Consider the following 20,639-nt stretch of genomic DNA (forward strand, 5'->3'; position numbering starts at 1 on the left):
ACTACTATATACAATCCCACACAACGCTCACACCGTCCTATATACACATAAAACACCGTCCTATATACAAGATTATATATAATAAAACACTAAACCTAATATAACGTATATACAACCGGGAACTAACACTAACCTACTGGTCCCACTGCCTGACCTTAGTCACCCCCTTACCGCACCTCATTCACACCACAGAAAACCAAAAATAACAATATACACAATAGTGACATGAACAATTTTAAACCTTTTTTTTTTTGTATATTTTTTTGTATTTTTTTTATTTTTTTTTTTATTTTGTAATTTTTTAATATATACAGTCATGGCCAAAAGTATTGAGAATGAGACAAATAGTAATTTTTCCAAAGTTTACTGCTTCATTTTTTGTAATGGCAATTTGCATATACTCCTGAATGTCAAAGAGTGATCAGCTTAACAGCAATTACTGTACTTGCAAAGTCAATATTTGCCCAGAAAATGAACTTTAACCCCCAAAACACATTTCAACATCATTGCAGTCCTGCCTTAAAAGGAGCAGCTAACATCGTTTTAGTGATTGATCCATTAACACAGGTGTGGGTGTTGATGAGGACAGGGCTGGCGATCAATCAGTCATGATTAAGTAAGAATGACATCACTGGACACTTTAAAAGGAGGCTGGTTCTTGGTATCATTGTTTATCTTCAGTTAACCATGGTTATCTCTAAAGAAACACGTGCAGCCATCATTGCACTGCACAAAAATGGCCTAACAGGGAAGAGTATCGCAGCTACAAAGATTGCACCTCAGTCAACAATCTATCGCATCATCAAGAACTTCAAGGAGAGAGCTTCCATTGTTGTCAAAAATGCTCCAGGGCGCCCAAGAAAGACCAGCAAGTGCCAGGACCGTATCTTAAAACTGTTTCAGCTGCGGGATCGGACTACCGGCAGTGCCGAGCTTGCTCAGGAATGGCAGCAGACTGGTGTGAGTGCTTCTGCACGCACTGTGAGGCGGAGACTCTTTGAGCAAGGGCTGGTTTCAAGGAGGGCAGCAAAGAAGCCACTTCTCTCCAGAAAAAACATCAGGGACCGACTGATATTCTGCAAAAGGTACAGGGAGTGGACTGCTGAGGACTGGGGCAAAGTCATTTTCTCTGATGAATCCCCTTTTCGATTGCTTGGGACATCTGGAAAACAGCTTATTCGGAGAAGAAGAGGTGAGCGCTACCACCAGTCTTGTCTCATGCCAACTGTAAAGCATCCTGAAACCATTCATGTGTGGGGTTGCTTCTCAGCCAAGGGAATCGGCTCACTCACAGTCTTGCCTAAAATCACAGCCATGAATAAAGAATGGTACCAGAATGTCCTCCAAGAGCAACTTCTCCCAACCGTCCAAGAGCAGTTTGGCGCCCAACAATGCCTTTTCCAGCATGATGGAGCACCTTGCCATAAAGCAAAGGTGATAACTAAATGGCTCATGGAACAAAACATAGAGATTTTGGGTCCATGGCCTGGAAACTCCCCAGATCTTAATCCCATTGAGAACTTGTGGTCAATCATCAAGAGACGGGTGGACAAACAAAAACCAACAAATTCTGGCAAAATGCAAGCATTGATTATGCAAGAATGGACTGCTATCAGTCAGGATTTGGTCCAAAAGTTGATTGAGAGCATGCCAGGGAGAATTACAGAGGTCTTGAAGAAGAAGGGGCAACACTGCAAATATTGACTTGCTGCATTAACTCATTCTAACTGTCAATATAACCTATTGGTACTCATAATATGATTGCAATTATATTTCTGTATGTGATATAAACATCAGACAAACACTAATAAAAACCAGAGGCCAGCAGATCATGTGAAAATATAATTTTGGTGTCATTCTCAAAACTTTTGGCCATGACTGTATATATAACACAGACCTACACTAACTATCCCGCCACCCCTGATCCAGCTCTGGCCACAAAGTTCAGGATTACTCCGAGCTAGGATCAGGCCCCAAAGTTTTTCCCTAGGCGGGGCCTGGACCAGGCCAGATCAGTCCTCTTATCACCGCCGATGAAAACCCCCCCATATCCCCCACCCAACCTAACTAAAACCCCCTATTATACATTATATACAATATAAACAGAACACAACCTACACACTCACCATCCAAGGCTCAAGTTCGATGCCGGCAAACCTTCTATTCAGGAGACAGAAATACAAAACAAAAATCTAGGGTGGAAAGACATCAGCCCACCACCAGGATATAGGAGTACTACCGGACTAAGGCACCCTGAAGGAAAAGCCCCTCCAGAGACGGGCCGCCCTCCGGGCACCCAGTCCTTCATACTCCAGAGAACGTACCTTCACCAGGTCACCTAGGATGTTCCTACAGACTTCATCTACATGTAGGATTTTACTCTGCGTCGAGACTAAAACTCGTGCGTTCCACGTGAAATACCTGACCACTGCGCTGACTATGAATAAAGTGTCTCGGTCCCTTCTCCCAAGGTCTCCAAACGCTCCATAGGCCCACCCGGCGTAGGACAGAGTAGCCAGCTGCGGCCAACCAATGGAAGCCCCCAGCCTGTTGTACACCTCTGTATTAAAGGGACAATGAAGCAGGAAGTGCTCCATGCTTTCCAGCACGTTAGCACAAGCCTCACGGGGGCAATTCCTGTCCTCGGAGCTCCTGAACTTCAAATTGTCCCTCACATACAGCTTACCATGGAAGCAGCGCCAAGTCAAGTCCCAGTACTTCTCGGGGATCCTGCTAGAATTTAACAAACTCAACCCAACCTCCAGATCCCGACTTGGGCAGTCTTTGAGGGCCAATGGACTCTGAAAATGAGAAAGCAAGACCCTCATATCGAGGAGTTTCCTCGGGAGGGACCTCACCTCCCACATTCCCAGACCCCACCGGCGGATCATTTTCAGAACCGGGGTAACATAAGCCGGGAGATGCCCGTGTGGTGTGCGAAGATCCTTCAATCTTCCCCCTGTCTCCCATTCCTGGAAGAAAGGCTGAAACCATCCCTTGCAGGAGAATACCCACGGAGGAGCCCTCTCTTTCCAGAGGTTTGCCACATTCACCTTCAAGAAAGTGTTCACTAGGAACACCACGGGGTTCACCATATTCAAACCCCCTAGTCTCCTCGTGCGGTAAGTGACCTCCCGCTTGACTAGGTTCAGTCTGTTCCCCCATAACATCTGGAAGAACAGACTGTAGACCCGTGTCCAGAGAGGCTCTGGCAAGACACAGACGCTGCCCAGGTAGATTAGCAAGGGGAGCAGGAAAGCTTTGCACAGGCCAACCCTTTCCCTCAGGGTCAAAGACCAACCCCTCCATTGGTCCACTCTTTGGGCGACACCTTTGATTCTGCCTTCCCAGTTTTTCGTGGGGTAATCACCCTGGCCGAATTCGATGCCCAGGACTTTGGCATGTTCTTGGGGTTCGGGGAGGGTGTCCGGAAGATCAAACCCGGGATCTCCGCCTCCCAGCCAGAGACTCTCACACTTATCCTGGCTGACCTTGGACCCGGATGCCTCCGAGTAGCGCTCCACTTCTGACATCACCGCTGCTGCCTCCTCTTGCGAAGAAACAAAGACGGTGACATCGTCCGCGTAGGCCACCACCCTCAGGATAGTCTCCGGCGCCGCCCCGCCCATCCGCACCCCCGCCAACGGTCTACAATCGATCCTTCTGAGGAAGGGATCGATCGCAAACGCGTAAAGCAAAGGGCTAAGAGGACAGCCCTGACGGACACCGGATCCTACCCCAAAAGGTCGTCCAATCCACCCATTCACCAGAGGGAAAGTCTCAGCCCCTGCATACAAGGTCTTAAGCCAGTCCACAAACCCTCCAGGCAGACCATACCTCAAAAGAGTGGACCAGAGGTACTCGTGGTTAACCCGATCAAAGGCTTTTGCCTGATCCAGGGTCAGCAAGAACCCCTTCCAGAGGCCCGCCCTGCCTTGCTCCACGGCCTCTCGGACACCTAGAACAGCACTAAAAGTGCTACGGCCAGGAACGCAACAGTGCTGAACCTCCGAAAGGAGCCGGGGTGCAAACTTCACCAGCCTGTTGAAAAGTATCTTAGCCAAAATCTTCCTGTCCACATTGAGAAGTGCTATGGGACGCCAGTTCTCAATGCGTGACGGATCCTTACCCTTTGACAAAATGATCAAAGCTGACCTCCTTAATGATCTCGGCAGAGTGCCCGAGGAGAGACACTCGTTAAACACCTGAGTCAAGAGGGGGACCAAAGAGTCCCTAAAGGTCCTAAAGAACTCGGATGTTAAGCCATCCGGACCTGGCGGACTTTTTGGGCCTAAGCCCATCGATCGCCAGTCTCACTTCCTCTTCTTTGATCGCTTCTGCCAAATCGCCCAGCGAGAGGTCAGCCCCTGGCTCAGGAACAGATTCAGCCAGGAAAGCCGACATCCCGTCACGATCAAGCTCCCTCCTTCCCAAGAGGTGCGAGTAGTAGGAACTGACAACCTCCAAGATCCCTGATCTGGACCTTCTCAGGGACCCCGTACTGTCCACCAGCCCCGTCACTATCTTACTATTCACTGACATCTTACAGTTTCTGTAAGGGTCGGGCGAGCAGTACTTCCCGTAGTCCCTCTCGAAAACCAAAGATGCGTGCCTATCGTACTGACACCTCTTCAGCAAGGACTTCACTCTGGAGATCTCCTCGCGGCTACCTCCAGTCGAGACAAGATGCTCGAGTTTCCTCCTCAGGCTCTGATACAGGCGATCCCTGTTCAGGCTTCTGAGGTTCGAGAGCTGCCGGAAGAATCTCGCCACCCGATGTTTGAACATCTCCCACCACTCCGACTTAGTGTTACTTAGGCCCAGCAATGGTACCTGGCTCTGAAAGAATTCCTCAAAAGACCGTCTTACAGCTTCTTCCTCAAGGAGTGATGAATTCAGCTTCCAATAGCCTCTTCCCATCCGAGGAGTCTCTGTAACGTTGAGAGAAAACATAATCAAACAGTGATCGGAGAACTCCACCTCCACAACCGACAACGGCGAAGAGACGGCCTCCTCCTTCAAATAAAACCTATCTAGCCTAGACCTGCACTGACTACCTCTAAAAAAGGTGAATCCCGTGTCGCCCGGGTTGTGCCGGATGTGGACATCCACCAGGCGAGCCTCACTTACTATCCTGTTTAACGCGACGCAGTCATAAGCCAGCCGGTCTCCGGAACCTCCTCTATCACAGGATCTCGTGACATTGTTGAAATCCCCTCCGAAGACCACCTGCCGACTCGAAAATAAAAAAGGTTTGATCTTCAGGAAGAGACATTTGCGGTCCCACTTGGACTGGGAACCATAGATGTTAATGAGCCGAAGCTCTTGTCCCCCCATGGAGACATCTAGGATCAAGCATCTCCCCATTTCTAATTCGATCACTCGTCTGCATTCAACTGCTGCGGTCTTAAAAAGGACCGCCACCCCGCTATACGGCTCGGCCGCAAGAGACCAGTAGGAGGGCCCATGCCTCCACTCCCGCCTTGCTTTATGCAAGGTTGATATATCGGTCAACCTGGTCTCCTGCAAAAACAAAATGTCGGCGTCAAGTTGGCCGAGAAAATGAAAGGCCGTGTACCTTGCCGCATCTGACTTTATGCTGCAAACATTAATAGTTGCCAGCGTCAACGGGGTGGGTGCCGCCATCATGATTGATTGAATTAGATAGCCTTTTTCTTCCCACCACTGACAGTCCCAACCTCTTCCTCCGATAATGACGGGTTTTTAGTGCGCTTAAGACAAACAGATTCATCCATTCTCTCCTTACATAGATTCTTGCCCTCGTCTGGTGGTCCTGGGTTAGTCATCCCCCCAGAGGGCTTTGTATTTGCCCCCCGAGAGGAAGACCCAGCCATCTCCTGAGCCCCAACCACCTTGTCCGCAACCTCCGGCCCCGGGTCCCCACTTCCCCCCTCCAGAGGGAGGTCCTGGAGAGCCCCGAACCGGTTGGAGAGATCCACCAGAGGGGGGGCGGCTGAACCCTCCAATGGCGCTTGGATCATGGCCAGAGAGTCAGAGGGGTCGCACTCCAAAGAGGCAGCTCGAGACCTGGTCCCCCTCCTACCTCTGGCCGTTTTCCTGTTACCCTTTTTCTTTTTCTGTGACCACTCCCCCTCTCCCTCATCTAGACTGTCACCAGAAGAGGGTTCCTGGGAAGACGTGGCGTCCTCTCGCTCTTCCCTTTCAAGTCTCTTGACTTCCTCGCTCAATTCACTGTCTTTAGGATCCTCAGCTGCAAGTGAAGTACCTGGGTCAGAGTTTAGGGACATTACTCCCTGCCCCCTGTCCCCACGGCGCTTCTCCTGCCGCCTGATGGTGGATGGCGGCAGCTTGCTCCTCACCGGATCCCTGCCTCCCCCGCCCCTACTGGTCCCTTCACCGGCAAGATTAGTCCCGGCTTGCGCCTGTCCCACACTCGCCGCTTTCAGGACCGCATTGGCGAAGGAACGCGGACTACCGCACCTGTGACAGACCTTAGGCTGCCCCCGGTAGAAAATCAAGATCCTATCCCTCCCCAAAAAGGTTGAGGAGGGGATATGGGTAACAGTGTTTCCCGAAACCTTCAATCTCACCATGAAGGTCCAGGCCCCTGACCAGATACCATGGTCATCCAGATTCTTTTCGGGAATATTGGTGACCTCTCCGTATCTACTCACCCAGGTGGTAATGTCCATACAGGAAAGCGACTCGTTACTAGTCAGAACGGTCACTTTCCTGACTGAATCTTGGCGAGTTATTGCCAGGGGAAAGAGACCATGCCATTCGGGGCGACTCCGAGCCAGCTCATGGCGAGACCAGAAAAGCTCAAGGCCCTCCGGTCTCACGAAGCTGACATCGAAGTAGGAGGTCCCATAGGGATGGATCAAGGCAAAGATGTCATATGCCACAAAGCCCATCCCCAGCAGGAGCTCAACCACCTTCGACCTATCAGGACAGGCATCCTTGCTTACCCACTGGAGACGGACCACGTTCCTACGGTTACTCCTCTGCCCCGTTGTCGGCAGAGACCAGACAGTCTCTGCCCCTCTATCTCGGAAGGCTGAAAGACCATGTCTCTCTATCCAGAAAGACAGATCAACCTCCCTCCCCTCTACAGTGATGGAGCTCTCCCCTCTCCTCAGGGCGTCCAGGAGCTGCTGTTGCAAGTCACCATCCCCAGGGCCACCAGACGAGGGCGCACTACTACCCCCAGCACTGACAGCTTCTGAATAGCTTTGGGCTGAAGCCCCCGCCAATGCTGGGGGGGCAGCGGGACCAGCACCTACTTCCCCCCCACCAACACCAGTGCTGCTCCCACCATTCACTCCAGTACTATTCACACCATTCGCAGGACCATTACTCCCATCGTTCACTCCACTACTACTCACACCATTCGCAGGACCATTACTCCCACCATTCATTACACCACTACCCCCAACATTTGCTACACCACAACTCCCACCATTCCCACAACTCCCAGCATTCATTCCACCACTACCCCCACCATTTGCTACATCATCATTCACTGCACCACTACCCCCACCATTTGCTGCATCATCATTCACTGTACCACTAATTCCACCATTCCTACTACTCTCATCATCTGCTCCACCATTACTCTCACCATCTGCTCCACCATTACTCCCATCATTCACTACACCACTATTTCTATTCTCTTTACTTGTCACCCCATTACCTCTGCTGTTCTCTGCACCTTCCACAGTCACCTCCATTCCTTCCTCCCTTGTGTCTGGTGTCTCTGCACTCACACCTGCTGGGCCGGGGGAGGGGAGCACTTCCAGAGACTCCTTTCCCTGCAGCACCACACCCGTTTCCCTTTGGTTGCTGCTGGCTTTCTGCAGGTCGTCTGCTGGAGCGCCCCGCCCCCCTACTGCAGCATTTTGGTCCTTGTTCTGGCCAGACTGTTTTCTCGGCACCTCTGCCCGCCCTGCACCCACAGACTTTGGGGTCTTAGTGTCCTTTTTGGGCGCTGGGGCACACTGCCCCCCTGTCGCAGCAGTGTGCCCAGTGTTCTTTGCTGATGTGTTTTTCACATCCTTCCCTGCCCCCCCAGCCCCGGTGATAACCGGCTTAGCCGCAGAGGGCAGGGTGGGAAACTCCACAGAACTCCCTATGTCCGGCGCTGTGAGTACCTCCACAGCCTCGCCCCCTGCACTGTTCCCCGCACAGATGGCAGCATCGCCGGAAGTCCGCCTCCTCTCCCCACCTTGCCTCTGCCTCGAGCCCACTGCAGAGCCCGTGCCTTTAGGTTTGGTGGGGTTTAAACAGAAGGTGGCAGGTGCAACATCAGACATTGGTACATACTTATAACTCACCACCTCCTGTGCAGCTCCTCCGGTCTTCTTCTTCTTCCTCTTCCCTGTCTCCTCCACTGGTTTGTCCTCACCGAAGGAAAACCGCGTCAGGTCCACTGGAGACTCCAGCAGTCGGATCTCCCTCAGCAGTCCTCCTTCCTCCTCCTCCCCCGACACTCCAGCCTCTGCTGTGGGAGTCCTCTGACCTGCAGGGAGACCACTTGAGCTCCGGCTCTGCCCCTCACTGGCTCCAGCAACTGAGACTCCAGTCACCTCTTCATCCTCCTCCTCCTCTTCACTAAGGACGCCGGCTGGCGGTTCTCCTGAGGTGTTTAACCCCTTCATTTCTGAGAACCGCCGCTGGTTCTTAAACCTCTCCAGGAAGGGACCTGCGCTTTTCTCAATCCCCTCCCGGAGGAGCACTAACCTGACCACCTCGTCTCTGAGGGCTTTAACCCTCTGGGAGGTCGCGGGTCTCTCCTTGTTGGACGCCCGGGTGTTCAGGACCCGGGCCTCCCTCAGCTCCTCTTTCAGCTGGGTTAGTGCTTTGCCGGCGTCCTCGTACTCTCGCAACGTGGCGACCACTCGGGAGGAGAAGGAACTTGTGGACTCGCTGGAGCTCATCTCCCCCCAGGATCTTGCTGGGCTCTTGTTCCTGGGGCCTGGGGTGCCCCGGTCTCCCTCTCTGGGCTGGCGGTGAACAGTCTCGGGGTTGGAGCAGGTGGATGTACTCTTCCTCACCCTTCCCGATCTCCTCACTCCCTCCTGGGCCGGTTGTTGAGGCTCCTTCTCCCCCGCCGGCATAGACCGGGGGATAGGAGGCTGGGAAGCCATGCCGGCCTCCCAGTAAGCCTGCCTCTCCCTGGGGAGAAGAGAGGCAGACTACAACCCTCCTCCTGGAAGTGCTTGAGCTCCACAGACAGCTGCTACTCTCAGCACCACTCCTCCTGTTCTGTATATATACACTGCACAGTACCACTCCTCCTGTCCTGTATATATACACTGCACAGTACCACTTCTCCTGTCCTGTATATATACACTGCACAGTACCACTCCTCCTGTCCTGTATATATACACTGCACAGCACCACTCCTCCTGTATATATACACTGCACAGTACCACTCCTCCTATCCTGTATATATACACTGCACAGTACCACTCCTCCTGTATATATACACTGCACAGTACCACTCCTCCTGTCCTGTATATACACACTGCACAGTACCACTCCTCCTGTCCTGTATATATACACTGCACAGTACCACTCCTCCTATCCTGTATATATACACTGCACAGTACCACTCCTCCTGTATATATACATTGCACAGTACCACTCCTCCTGTCCTGTATATATACACTGCACAGTACCGCTCCTCCTGTATATATACACTGCACAGTACCACTCCTCCTGTATATATTTACACTGCACAGTACCACTCCTCCTGTCCTGTATATACACACTGCACAGTACCACTCCTCCTGTCCTGTATATATACACTGCACAGTACCACTTCTCCTGTCCTGTATATATACACTGCACAGTACCACTCCTCCTGTCCTGTATATACACACTGCACAGTACCACTCCTCCTGTCCTGTATATATACACTGCACAGTACCACTCCTCCTATCCTGTATATATACACTGCACAGTACCACTCCTCCTGTATATATACATTGCACAGTACCACTCCTCCTGTCCTGTATATATACACTGCACAGTACCGCTCCTCCTGTATATATACACTGCACAGTACCACTCCTCCTGTATATATTTACACTGCACAGTACCACTCCTCCTGTCCTGTATATACACACTGCACAGTACCACTCCTCCTGTCCTGTATATATACACTGCACAGTACCACTCCTCCTGTCCTGTATATATACACTGCACAGTACCACTCCTCCTGTCCTGTATATACACACTGCACAGTACCACTCCTCCTGTCCTGTATATATACACTGCACAGTACCACTCCTCCTGTATATATACACTGCACAGTACCACTCCTCCTGTCCTGTATATATACACTGCACAGTGCCACTCCTCCTGTCCTGTATATATACACTGCACAGTACCACTCCTCCTGTCCTGTATATATACACTGCACAGTACCACTCCTCCTGTCCTGTATATACACACTGCACAGTACCACTCCTCCTGTATATATTTACACTGCACAGTACCACTCCTCCTGTCCTGTATATACACACTGCACAGTACCACTCCTCCTGTCCTGTATATATACACTGCACAGTACCACTTCTCCTGTCCTGTATATATACACTGCACAGTACCACTCCTCCTGTCCTGTATATACACACTGCACAGTACCACTCCTCCTGTCCTGTATATATACACTGCACAGTACCACTTCTCCTGTCCTGTATATATACACTGCACAGTACCACTCCTCCTGTCCTGTATATATACACTGCACAGTACCACTCCTCCTGTATATACAGTACATGACAGAACAATAATACATTACAGGACACCGAACATAAGAACAAAACAAGACGACAAATCACAGAAAATAAATCACCGCAGGAATATATATACATATACAAGAAATAACTATTATAAAACCTATAAAACCCCGGCCCAGCTTCATTCATACTACTATATACAATCCCACACAACGCTCACACCGTCCTATATACACATAAAACACCGTCCTATATACAAGATTATATACAATAAAACACTAAACCTAATATAACGTATATACAACCGGACACTAACACTAACCTACTGGTCCCACTGCCTGACCTTAGTCACCCCCTTACCGCACCTCATTCACACCACAGAAAACCAAAAATAACAATATACACAATAATGACATGGACAATTTTAAACCTTTTTTTTTTTGTATATTTTTTTGTATTTTTTTTATTTTTTTTTTTATTTTGTAATTTTTTAATATATATATAAAACACAGCCCTACACTAACTATCCCGCCACCCCTGATCCAGCTCTGGCCACAAAGTTCAGGATTACTCCGAGCTAGGATCAGGCCCCAAAGTTTTTCCCTAGGCGGGGCCTGGACCAGGCCAGATCAGTCCTCTTATCACCGCTGATGAAGAACCCCCCCCCAAATCCCCCACCCAACCTAACTAAAACCCCCTATTATACATTATATACAATATAAACAGAACACAACCTACACACTCACCATCCAAGGCTCAAGTTCGATGCCGGCAAACCTTCTATTCAGGAGACAGAAATACAAAACAAAAATCTAGGGTGGAAAGACATCAGCCCACCACCAGGATATAGGAGTACTACCGGACTAAGGCACCCTGAAGGAAAAGCCCCTCCAGAGACGGGCCGCCCTCCGGGCACCCAGTCCTTCATACTCCAGAGAACGTACCTTCACCAGGTCACCTAGGATGTTCCTACAGACTTCATCTACATGTAGGATTTTACTCTGCGTCGAGACTAAAACTCGTGCGTTCCACGTGAAATACCTGACCACTGCGCTGACTATGAATAAAGTGTCTCGGTCCCTTCTCCCAAGGTCTCCAAACGCTCCATAGGCCCACCCGGCGTAGGACAGAGTAGCCAGCCACGGCCAACCAATGGAAGCCCCCAGCCTGTTGTACACCTCTGTATTAAAGGGACAATGAAGCAGGAAGTGCTCCATGCTTTCCAGCACGTTAGCACAAGCCTCACGGGGGCAATTCCTGTCCTCGGAGCTCCTGAACTTCAAATTGTCCCTCACATACAGCTTACCATGGAAGCAGCGCCAAGTCAAGTCCCAGTACTTCTCGGGGATCCTGCTAGAATTTAACAAACTCAACCCAACCTCCAGATCCCGACTTGGGCAGTCTTTGAGGGCCAATGGACTCTGAAAATGAGAAAGCAAGACCCTCATATCGAGGAGTTTCCTCGGGAGGGACCTCACCTCCCACATTCCCAGACCCCACCGGCGGATCATTTTCAGAACCGGGGTAACATAAGCCGGGAGATGCCCGTGTGGTGTGCGAAGATCCTTCAATCTTCCCCCCTGTCTCCCATTCCTGGAAGAAAGGCTGAAACCATCCCTTGCAGGAGAATACCCAAGGAGGAGCCCTCACTTTCCAGAGGTTTGCCACGTTCACATTCAAGAAGGTGTTCACTAGGAACACCACGGGGTTGACCATATTCAAACCCCCTAGTCTCTTCGTGCGGTAAGTGACCTCCCGCTTGACTAGGTTCAGTCTGTTCCCCCATAACATCTGGAAGAACAGACTGTAGACCCGTGTCCAGAGAGGCTCTGGCAAGACACAGACGCTGCCCAGGTAGATTAGCAAGGGGAGCAGGAAAGCTTTGCACAGGCCAACCGTTTCCCTCAGGGTCAAAGACCAACCCCTCGATTGGTCCACTCTTTGGGCGACACCTTTGATTCTGCCTTCCCAGTTTTTCGTGGGGTAATCACCCTTGCCGAATTCGATGCCCAGGACTTTGGCATGTTCTTGGGGTTCGGGGAGGGTGTCCGGAAGATCAAACCCAGGATCTCCGCCTCCCAGCCAGAGACTCTCACACTTATCCTGGTTGACCTTGGACCCGGATGCCTCTGAGTAGCGCTCCATTTCTGACATCACCACCACTGCCTCCTCTTGCGATGAAACAAAGACGGTGACATCGTCCGCGTAGGCCACCACCCTCAGGATAGCCTCCGGCGCCGCCCCGCCCATCCGCACCCCCGCCAACGGTCCACAATCGATCCTTCTGAGGAAGGGATCGATTGCAAACGCGTAAAGCAAAGGGCTAAGAGGACAGCCCTAACGGACACCGGATCCTACCCCGAAAGGTCGTCCAATCCACCCATTCACCAGAGGGAAAGTCTCAGCCCCTGCATACAAGGTCTTAAGCCAGTCCACAAACCCTCCAGGCAGACCATACCTCAAAAGAGTGGACCAGAGGTACTCGTGGCTAACCCGATCAAAGGCTTTTGCCTGATCCAGGGTCAGCAAGACCCCCTTCCAGAGGCCCGCCCTGCCTTGCTCCACGGCCTCTCAGACACCTAGAACAGCACTAAAAGTGCTACGGCCAGGAACGCAACAGTGCTGAACCTCCGAAAGGAGCCGGGGTGCAAACTTCACCAGCCTGTTGAAAAGTATCTTAGCCAAAATCTTCCTGTCCACATTGAGAAGTGCTATGGGACGCCAGTTCTCAATGCGTGACGGATCCTTACCCTTTGACAAAATGATCAAAGCTGACCTCCTTAATGATCTCGGCAGAGTGCCCGAGGAGAGACACTCGTTAAACACCTGAGTCAAGAGGGGGACCAAAGAGTCCCTAAAGGTCCTAAAGAACTCGGATGTTAAGCCATCCGGACCTGGCGGACTTTTTGGGCCTAAGCCCATCGATCGCCAGTCTCACTTCCTCTTCTTTGATCGCTTCTGCCAAATCGCCCAGCGAGAGGTCAGCCCCTGGCTCAGGAACAGATTCAGCCAGGAAAGCCGACATCCCGTCACAATCAAGCTCCCTCCTTCCCAAGAGGTGCAAGTAGTAGGAACTGACGACCTCCAAGATCCCTGATCTGGACCTTCTCAGGGACCCCGTACTGTCCACCAGCCCCGTCACTATCTTACTATTCACTGACATCTTACAGTTTCTGTAAGGTTCGGGCGAGCAGTACTTCCCGTAGTCCCTCTCGAAAACCAAAGATGCGTGCCTATCGTACTGACACCTCTTCAGCAAGGACTTCACTCTGGAGATCTCCTCGCGGCCACCTCCAGTCGAGACAAGATGCTCGAGTTTCCTCCTCAGGCTTTGATACAGGCGATCCCTGTTCAGGCTTCTGAGGTTCGAGAGCTGCCGGAAGAATCTCGCCACCCGATGTTTGAACATCTCCCACCACTCTGACTTAGTGTTACTTAGGCCCAGCAGTGGTACCTGGCTCTGAAAGAATTCCTCAAAAGACCGTCTTACAGCTTCTTCCTCAAGGAGTGACAAATTCAGCTTCCAATAGCCTCTTCCCATCCGAGGAGTCTCTGTAACGTTCAGAGAAAACATAATCAAACAGTGATCGGAGAACTCCACCTCCACAACCGACAACGGTGAAGAGACGGCCTCCTCCTTCAAATAAAACCTGTCTAGCCTAGACCTGCACTGACTACCTCTAAAAAAGGTGAATCCCGTGTCGCCCAGGTTGTGCCGGATGTGGACATCCACCAGGCGAGCCTCACTCACTATCCTGTTTAACGCGACGCAGTCATAAGCCAGCCAGTCTCCGGAACCTCCTCTATCACAGGATCTCGTGACATTGTTGAAATCCCCTCCGAAGACCACCTGCCGACTCGAAAATAAAAAGGTTTGATCTTCAGGAAGAGACATTTGCGGTCCCACTTGGACTGGGGACCATAGATGTTAATGAGCCGAAGCTCTTGTCCCCCCATGGAGACATCTAGGATCAAGCATCTCCCCATTTCTAATTCGATCACTCGTCTGCATTCAACCGCTGCGGTCTTAAAAAGGACCGCCACCCCGCTATACGGCTCGGCCGCAAGAGACCAGTAGGAGGGCCCATGCCTCCACTCCCGCCTTGCTTTATGCAAGGTTGATATATCGGTCAACCTGGTCTCCTGCAAAAACAAAATGTCGGCGTCAAGTTGGCCGAGAAAATGAAAGGCCGTGTACCTTGCCGCATCTGACTTTATGCTGCAAACGTTAATAGTTGCCAGCGTCAACGGGGTGGGTGCCGCCATCATGATTGATTGAATTAGATAGCCTTTTTCTTCCCACCACTGACAGACCCAACCTCTTCCTCCGATAATGACGGGTTTTTAGTGCGCTTAAGACAAACAGACACGTCCATTCTCTCCTTACATACATTCTTGCCCTCGTCTGGTGGTCCTGGGTTAGTCGTCCCCCCAGAGGACTTTGTATTTGCCCCCCGAGAGGAAGACCCAGCCATCTCCTGAGCCCCAACCACCTTGTCCGCAACCTCCGGCCCCGGTTCCCCACTTCCCCCCTCCAGAGGGAGGTCCTGGAGAGCCCCGAACCGGTTGGAGAGATCCACCAGAAGGGGGGGCGGCTGAACCCTCCAATGGCGCTTGGATCACGGCCAGAGAGTCAGAGGGGTCGCACTCCAAAGAGGCAGCTCGAGACCTGGTCCCCCTCCTACCTCTGGCCGTTTTCCTGTTACCCTTTTTCTTTTTCTGTGACCACTCCCCCTCTCCCTCATCTAGACTGTCACCAGAAGAGGGTTCCTGGGAAGACGTGGCGTCCTCTCGCTCTTCCCTTTCAAGTCTCTTGACTTCCTCGCTCAATTCGCTGTCTTTAAGATCTTCAGCTGCAAGTGAAGTACCTGGGTCAGAGTTTAGGGAAATTACTCCCTGCCCCCTGTCCCCACGGCGCTGCTCCTGCCGCCTGATGGTGGATGGCGGCAGCTTGCTCCTCACCGGTTCCCTGCCTCCCCCGCCCCTACTGGTCCCTTCACCGGCAAGATTAGTCCCGGCTTTCGCCTGTCCCGCACTCGCCGCTTTCAGGACCGCATTGGCAAAGGAACGCGGACAGCGACTGAACGGGTGACCGAGGTCACCACACAAGTTACACCTAATCCTGCGACAGGGAGCAGCAAGATGACCAAGGTCCCCACACAGTGCGCATTTCTGGGTGGTACACTGCGCACTGAAGTGTGTGGGGCTACCGCACCTGTGACAGACCTTAGGCTGCCCCCGGTAGAAAATCAAGATCCTATCCCTCCCCAAAAAGGTTGAGGAGGGGATATGGGTAACAGTGTTTCCCGAAACCTTCAATCTCACCATGAAGGTCCAGGCCCCTGACCAGATACCATGGTCATCCAGATTCTTTTCGGGAATATTGGTGACCTCTCCGTATCGACTCACCCAGGTCGTAATGTCCATACAGGAAAGCGACTCGTTACTAGTCAAAACGGTCACTTTCCTGACTGAATCTTGGCGGGTTATTGCCAGGGAAAGAGACCATGCCATTCGGGGCGACTCCGAGCCAGCTCATGGCGAGACCAGAAAAGCTCAAGGCCCTCCGGTCTCACGAAGCTGACATCGATGTAGGAGGACCCGTAGGGATGGATCAAGGCAAAGATGTCATATGCCGCAAAGCCCATCCCCAGCAGGAGCTCAACCACCTTCGACCTATCAGGACAGGCATCCTTGCTTACCCACTTTTGACGGACCACGTTCCTACGGTTACTCCTCTGCCCCGTTGTCGGCAGAGACCAGACAGTCTCTGCCCCTCTATCTCGGAAGGCTGAAAGACCATGTCTCTCTATCCAGAAAGACAGATCAACCTCCCTCCCCTCTACAGTGATGGAGCTCTCCCCTCTCCTCAGGGCGTCCTGGAGCTGCTGCTGCAAGTCACCATCCCCAGGGCCACCAGACGAGGGCGCACTACTATCCCCAGCACTGACAGCTCCTGAATTCGCAGGACCATTACTCCCATCATTCACTCCACTACTTCTCCCACCATTCATTACACCACTACCCCCAACATTTGCTACACCACTACTCCCACCATTCCCACTACTCCCAGCATTCATTCCACCACTACCCCCATTTGCTGCATCATCATTCACTGCACCACTACCCCCACCATTTGCTGCATCATCATTCACTGCACCACTACTTCCCCCATTCCTACTACTCTCACCATCTGCTCTACCATTACTCCCACCATCTGCTCCACCATTACTCCCATCATTCACTGCACCACTACTTCCATTCCCTTTACTTGTCACCCCATTACCCCTGCTGTTCTCTGCACCTTCCACAGTCACCTCCATTCCTTCCTCCCTTGTGTCTGGTGTCTCTGCACTCACACCTGCTGGGCCGGGGGAGGGGAGCACTCCCAGAGACTCCTTTCCCTGCAGCACCACACCCGTTTCCCTTTGGTTGCTGCTGGCTTTCTGCAGGTCGTCTGCTGGAGCACCCCGCCCCCCTACTGGAGCATTTTGGTCCCTGTGCTGGGCAGACTGTTTGTTGGGCACCGCTTTGGGGTCTTAGTGTCCTTTTTGGGTGCTGGGGCACACTGCCCCCCTGTCGCAGCAGTGTGCCCAGTGTTCCTTGCAGATGTGTTTTTCACATCCTTCCCTGCCCCCCCAGCCCCGGTGATAACCGGCTTAGTCGCAGAGGGCAAGGAGGGAAACTCCACAGAACTTCCTATGTCCGGCGCTGTGAGTACCTCCACAGCCTCGCCCCCTGCACTGTTCCCTGCACAGATGGCAGCATCGCCGGACGTCCTTCTCCTCTCCCCACCTTGCCTCTGCCTCGAGCCCACTGCAGAGCCCGTGCCTTTAGGTTTGGTGGGGTTTAAACAGAAGGTGGCAGGCGCAACATCAGACATTGGTACATACTTGTAACTCACCACCTCCTGTGCGGCTCCTCCGGTCTTCCTCTTCCTCCTCTTGGTCTCCTCCACTGGTTTGTCCTCACCGAAGGAAAACCGCGTCAGGTCCACTGGAGACTCCAGCAGTGGGATCTCCCTCAGCAATCCTCCTTCCTCCTCCTCCCCCGACATTCCAGCCTCTGCTGTCGGAGTCCTCTGCCCTGCAGGGAGACCACTTGAGCTCCGGCTCTGCCCCTCACTGGCTCCAGCAACTGAGACTCCAGTCACCTCTTCATCCTCCTCCTCCTCTTCACTAAGGACGCCGGCTGGCGGTTCTCCTGAGGTGTTTAACCCCTTCATTTCTGAGAACCGCCACTGGTTCTTAAACCTCTCCAGGAAGGGACCTGCGCTTTTCTCAATCCCCTCCCGGAGGAGCACTAACCTGACCACCTCGTCTCTGAGGGCTTTAAACCTCTGGGAGGTCGCAGGTCTTTCCTTGTTGGACGCCCGGGTGTTCAGGATCCGGGCCTCCCTCAGCTCCTCTTTCAGCTCGGTTAGTGCTTTGCCGGCACCCTCGTACTCTCGCAACGTGGCGACCACTCGGGAGGAGAAGGAACTTGTGGACTCGCTGGAGCTCATCTCCCCCCAGGATTTTGCTGGACTCTTGTTCCTGGGGCCTGGGGTGCCCCGGTCTCCCTCTCTGGGCGGGCGGTGAACAGTCTCGGGGTTGGAGCAGGTGGATGTACTCTTCCTCACCCTTCCCGATCTCCTCACTCCCTCCTGGGCCGGTTTTTGAGGCTCCTTCTCCCCCGCCGGCATAGACCGGGGGATAGGAGGCTGGGAAGCCATGCCGGCCTCCCAGTAGGCCTGCCTCTCCCTGGGGAGAAGAGATGCAGACGACGACCCTCCTCCTGGAAGTGCTTGAGCTCAGGAGGCAGGTGCTACTCTCAGCACCACTCCTCCTGTCCTGTGTGTATACACTGCACAGTACCACTCCTCCTGTCCTGTATATATACACTGCACAGTACCACTCCTCCTGTCCTGTATATATACACTGCACAGTACCACTCCTTCTGTCCTGTATATATACACTGCACAGTACCACTTCTCTCCTGTAATCCTCAGCACCTCTTCTCTTGCTCCCCTTGCTGTATGTTGTTGCAGGACATGTCTCCAGCTCAGACGAGAGGACAGATCTCTGTTGTGGCTGAGTCTCTGAGACCGGTGGTGGAGGATGCGGGCAGCTCCTTGTATACGGTGAGGAATCTACTGTAGGGACTCTTCCTTCTGTCATTCTATTGGGGTCCCTACAAGTTAATAATGGGGGGTGGGTTATAAATGTATGGATTTCCCCTCTTGATTTATATACCCCAATCTGAACATGTTAGGGGTGCTGGAATCCTGGTTACACGCGAGAGCATGCTCCCCATTAAGGCAATCAGTCATACATGTAATGGTAAAATGGGATCAAAATCCATAAAGCCATCTGTTAAGAGGGGACACGTCACCCTCATATTGAGCATTGAAGCGGGGCTTAATTATAACTTGGGAAAGAAGCAAAAGCTCCCACTTCATCTGCTTTATGACCTCATGCTGTGAACAGGTAAATGAAGTGGGCTAGCAGACACCAAGTCTGGGCTCAGTGTATACAAGAGGGCGGGAGGTGTGACTTTTGTTGCCTGGGGAAATACATTTTCTCTCTTCAAAGCCACATTTGGCCAAACATATCAGACATTAGAGCACTGAAGTCCAGTTAGGAATTGTGATGATACAGCTAATAATCTTAATCAGCCAGGTGTTTAGATTTGTTAATCCAAGAGAAATACACTAGTATCTTTGTGTTGACTTGTAAATGGATGTGCATTTCTGTGCTGGTGAAGAAGGTCAGACCAGTATTTGTATAAAACTGAATGTTGACTTCTCTTCGTTTGGAAACAATGATGTTTATTTACAAGGGCCCCTGCAATACCAACTACCGTAAATTGATTAGCTCAAACATTGAGACCTGAGCCCTGTGAGTAATGCCCTCCTTAACCCCTTTGACATGTGGATGTGTACTTAAAAAGGAGATATGCTTCTGTAGCAGGAAGACTTGAAACAGAGAAGCAGAGAGACTTTACAAGGAGAATCAAAGATCGGACTCTCTGCAGACCATCAGCTTGGTATCATGGCTTTACCCAAAGAGACACAGATTTGGATTCTACATGATTCTAGCCTAAGAATATATGGCCCTGACTGAAAAGATACGGATCTGCTCCATTGACCATCAGAGAGCCCATGGATACATTTGTGGGAGACCTGGTTGGGACGAGGAAGTCACCTGGCCCCATGGATATGTTGTTTGGGGTTGCCAGGTGGAACCGTCCAGTCACCTGCAACCCATGGAGACATTCGGAGAAGCCAGATTGGGACCAGACGGTCATCTGGCCCCATAGAAACTTTCGGAGAGGCCAGGGTGGGACCCTCAGGTCTCCTGGCCTTGTACCTCGATAGACCGCTAGTTTCCTAAGCTTGCCACTACTTTCTCTCTCTGGGGGCCCGCCAAAAGCAGGGGGCCACTGGTTGAGGTAGTTGGCTCTGGAAGTCCCAAAGTCACAGCTATTCTATGTGTTTATTGTCCTCTTTGTGGTTCAATAAAGTATGGCCACACTGTTTCATCCTCACCCTGTGTTGTCTGAGGAGTATTACGCCCACGGAAGACCCCGGGTCTTCACAGGAATATTGGAGTTTTCATGAACATCGTAGCTCCTCTAGTTATGGGAGACATATTTTTGGCATTGAGGTGAACGTAACAAATTTACTTACAATACTGGGTGGTCACCGTGTCAGATCCAAATTAATATCGGGCAGATGGATGACAATATATACAGTGCCTACAAGTAGTATTCAACCCCCTGCAGATTTAGCTGGTTTGATAAGATGCAAATAAGTTAGAGCCTTCAAACTGCAAACGAGAGTAGGTTTTATGAACAGAAGCATAAATCTTACAAACCAAAAAGTTATGTTGCTCAGTTGAATTTTATTAAATTTTAAACATAAAAGTGTGG

The 20,639-nt window shown here is 51.6% G+C and overlaps 1 protein-coding gene across 1 annotated transcript in view; it reads left to right on the forward strand.

Annotated features, from left to right (window-relative positions):
- LOC141165464 (uncharacterized) overlaps positions 1 to 20,639 on the forward strand; it is a 231,350-nt gene that overhangs the window by 148,402 nt on the left and 62,309 nt on the right. The window contains exon 4 of the mRNA XM_073651060.1: positions 18,757 to 18,849. Within this exon, the coding sequence (XP_073507161.1) occupies positions 18,757 to 18,849 (93 nt within the window). The remainder of the gene's footprint in view (positions 1 to 18,756; positions 18,850 to 20,639) is intronic.

This window comes from Phyllobates terribilis, unplaced genomic scaffold (assembly GCF_046119375.1).
Source record: "Phyllobates terribilis strain yellow unplaced genomic scaffold, ASM4611937v1 Scaffold_11__3_contigs__length_659146591, whole genome shotgun sequence".
In the NCBI taxonomy this organism is placed as follows: Eukaryota; Metazoa; Chordata; class Amphibia; order Anura; family Dendrobatidae; genus Phyllobates; species Phyllobates terribilis.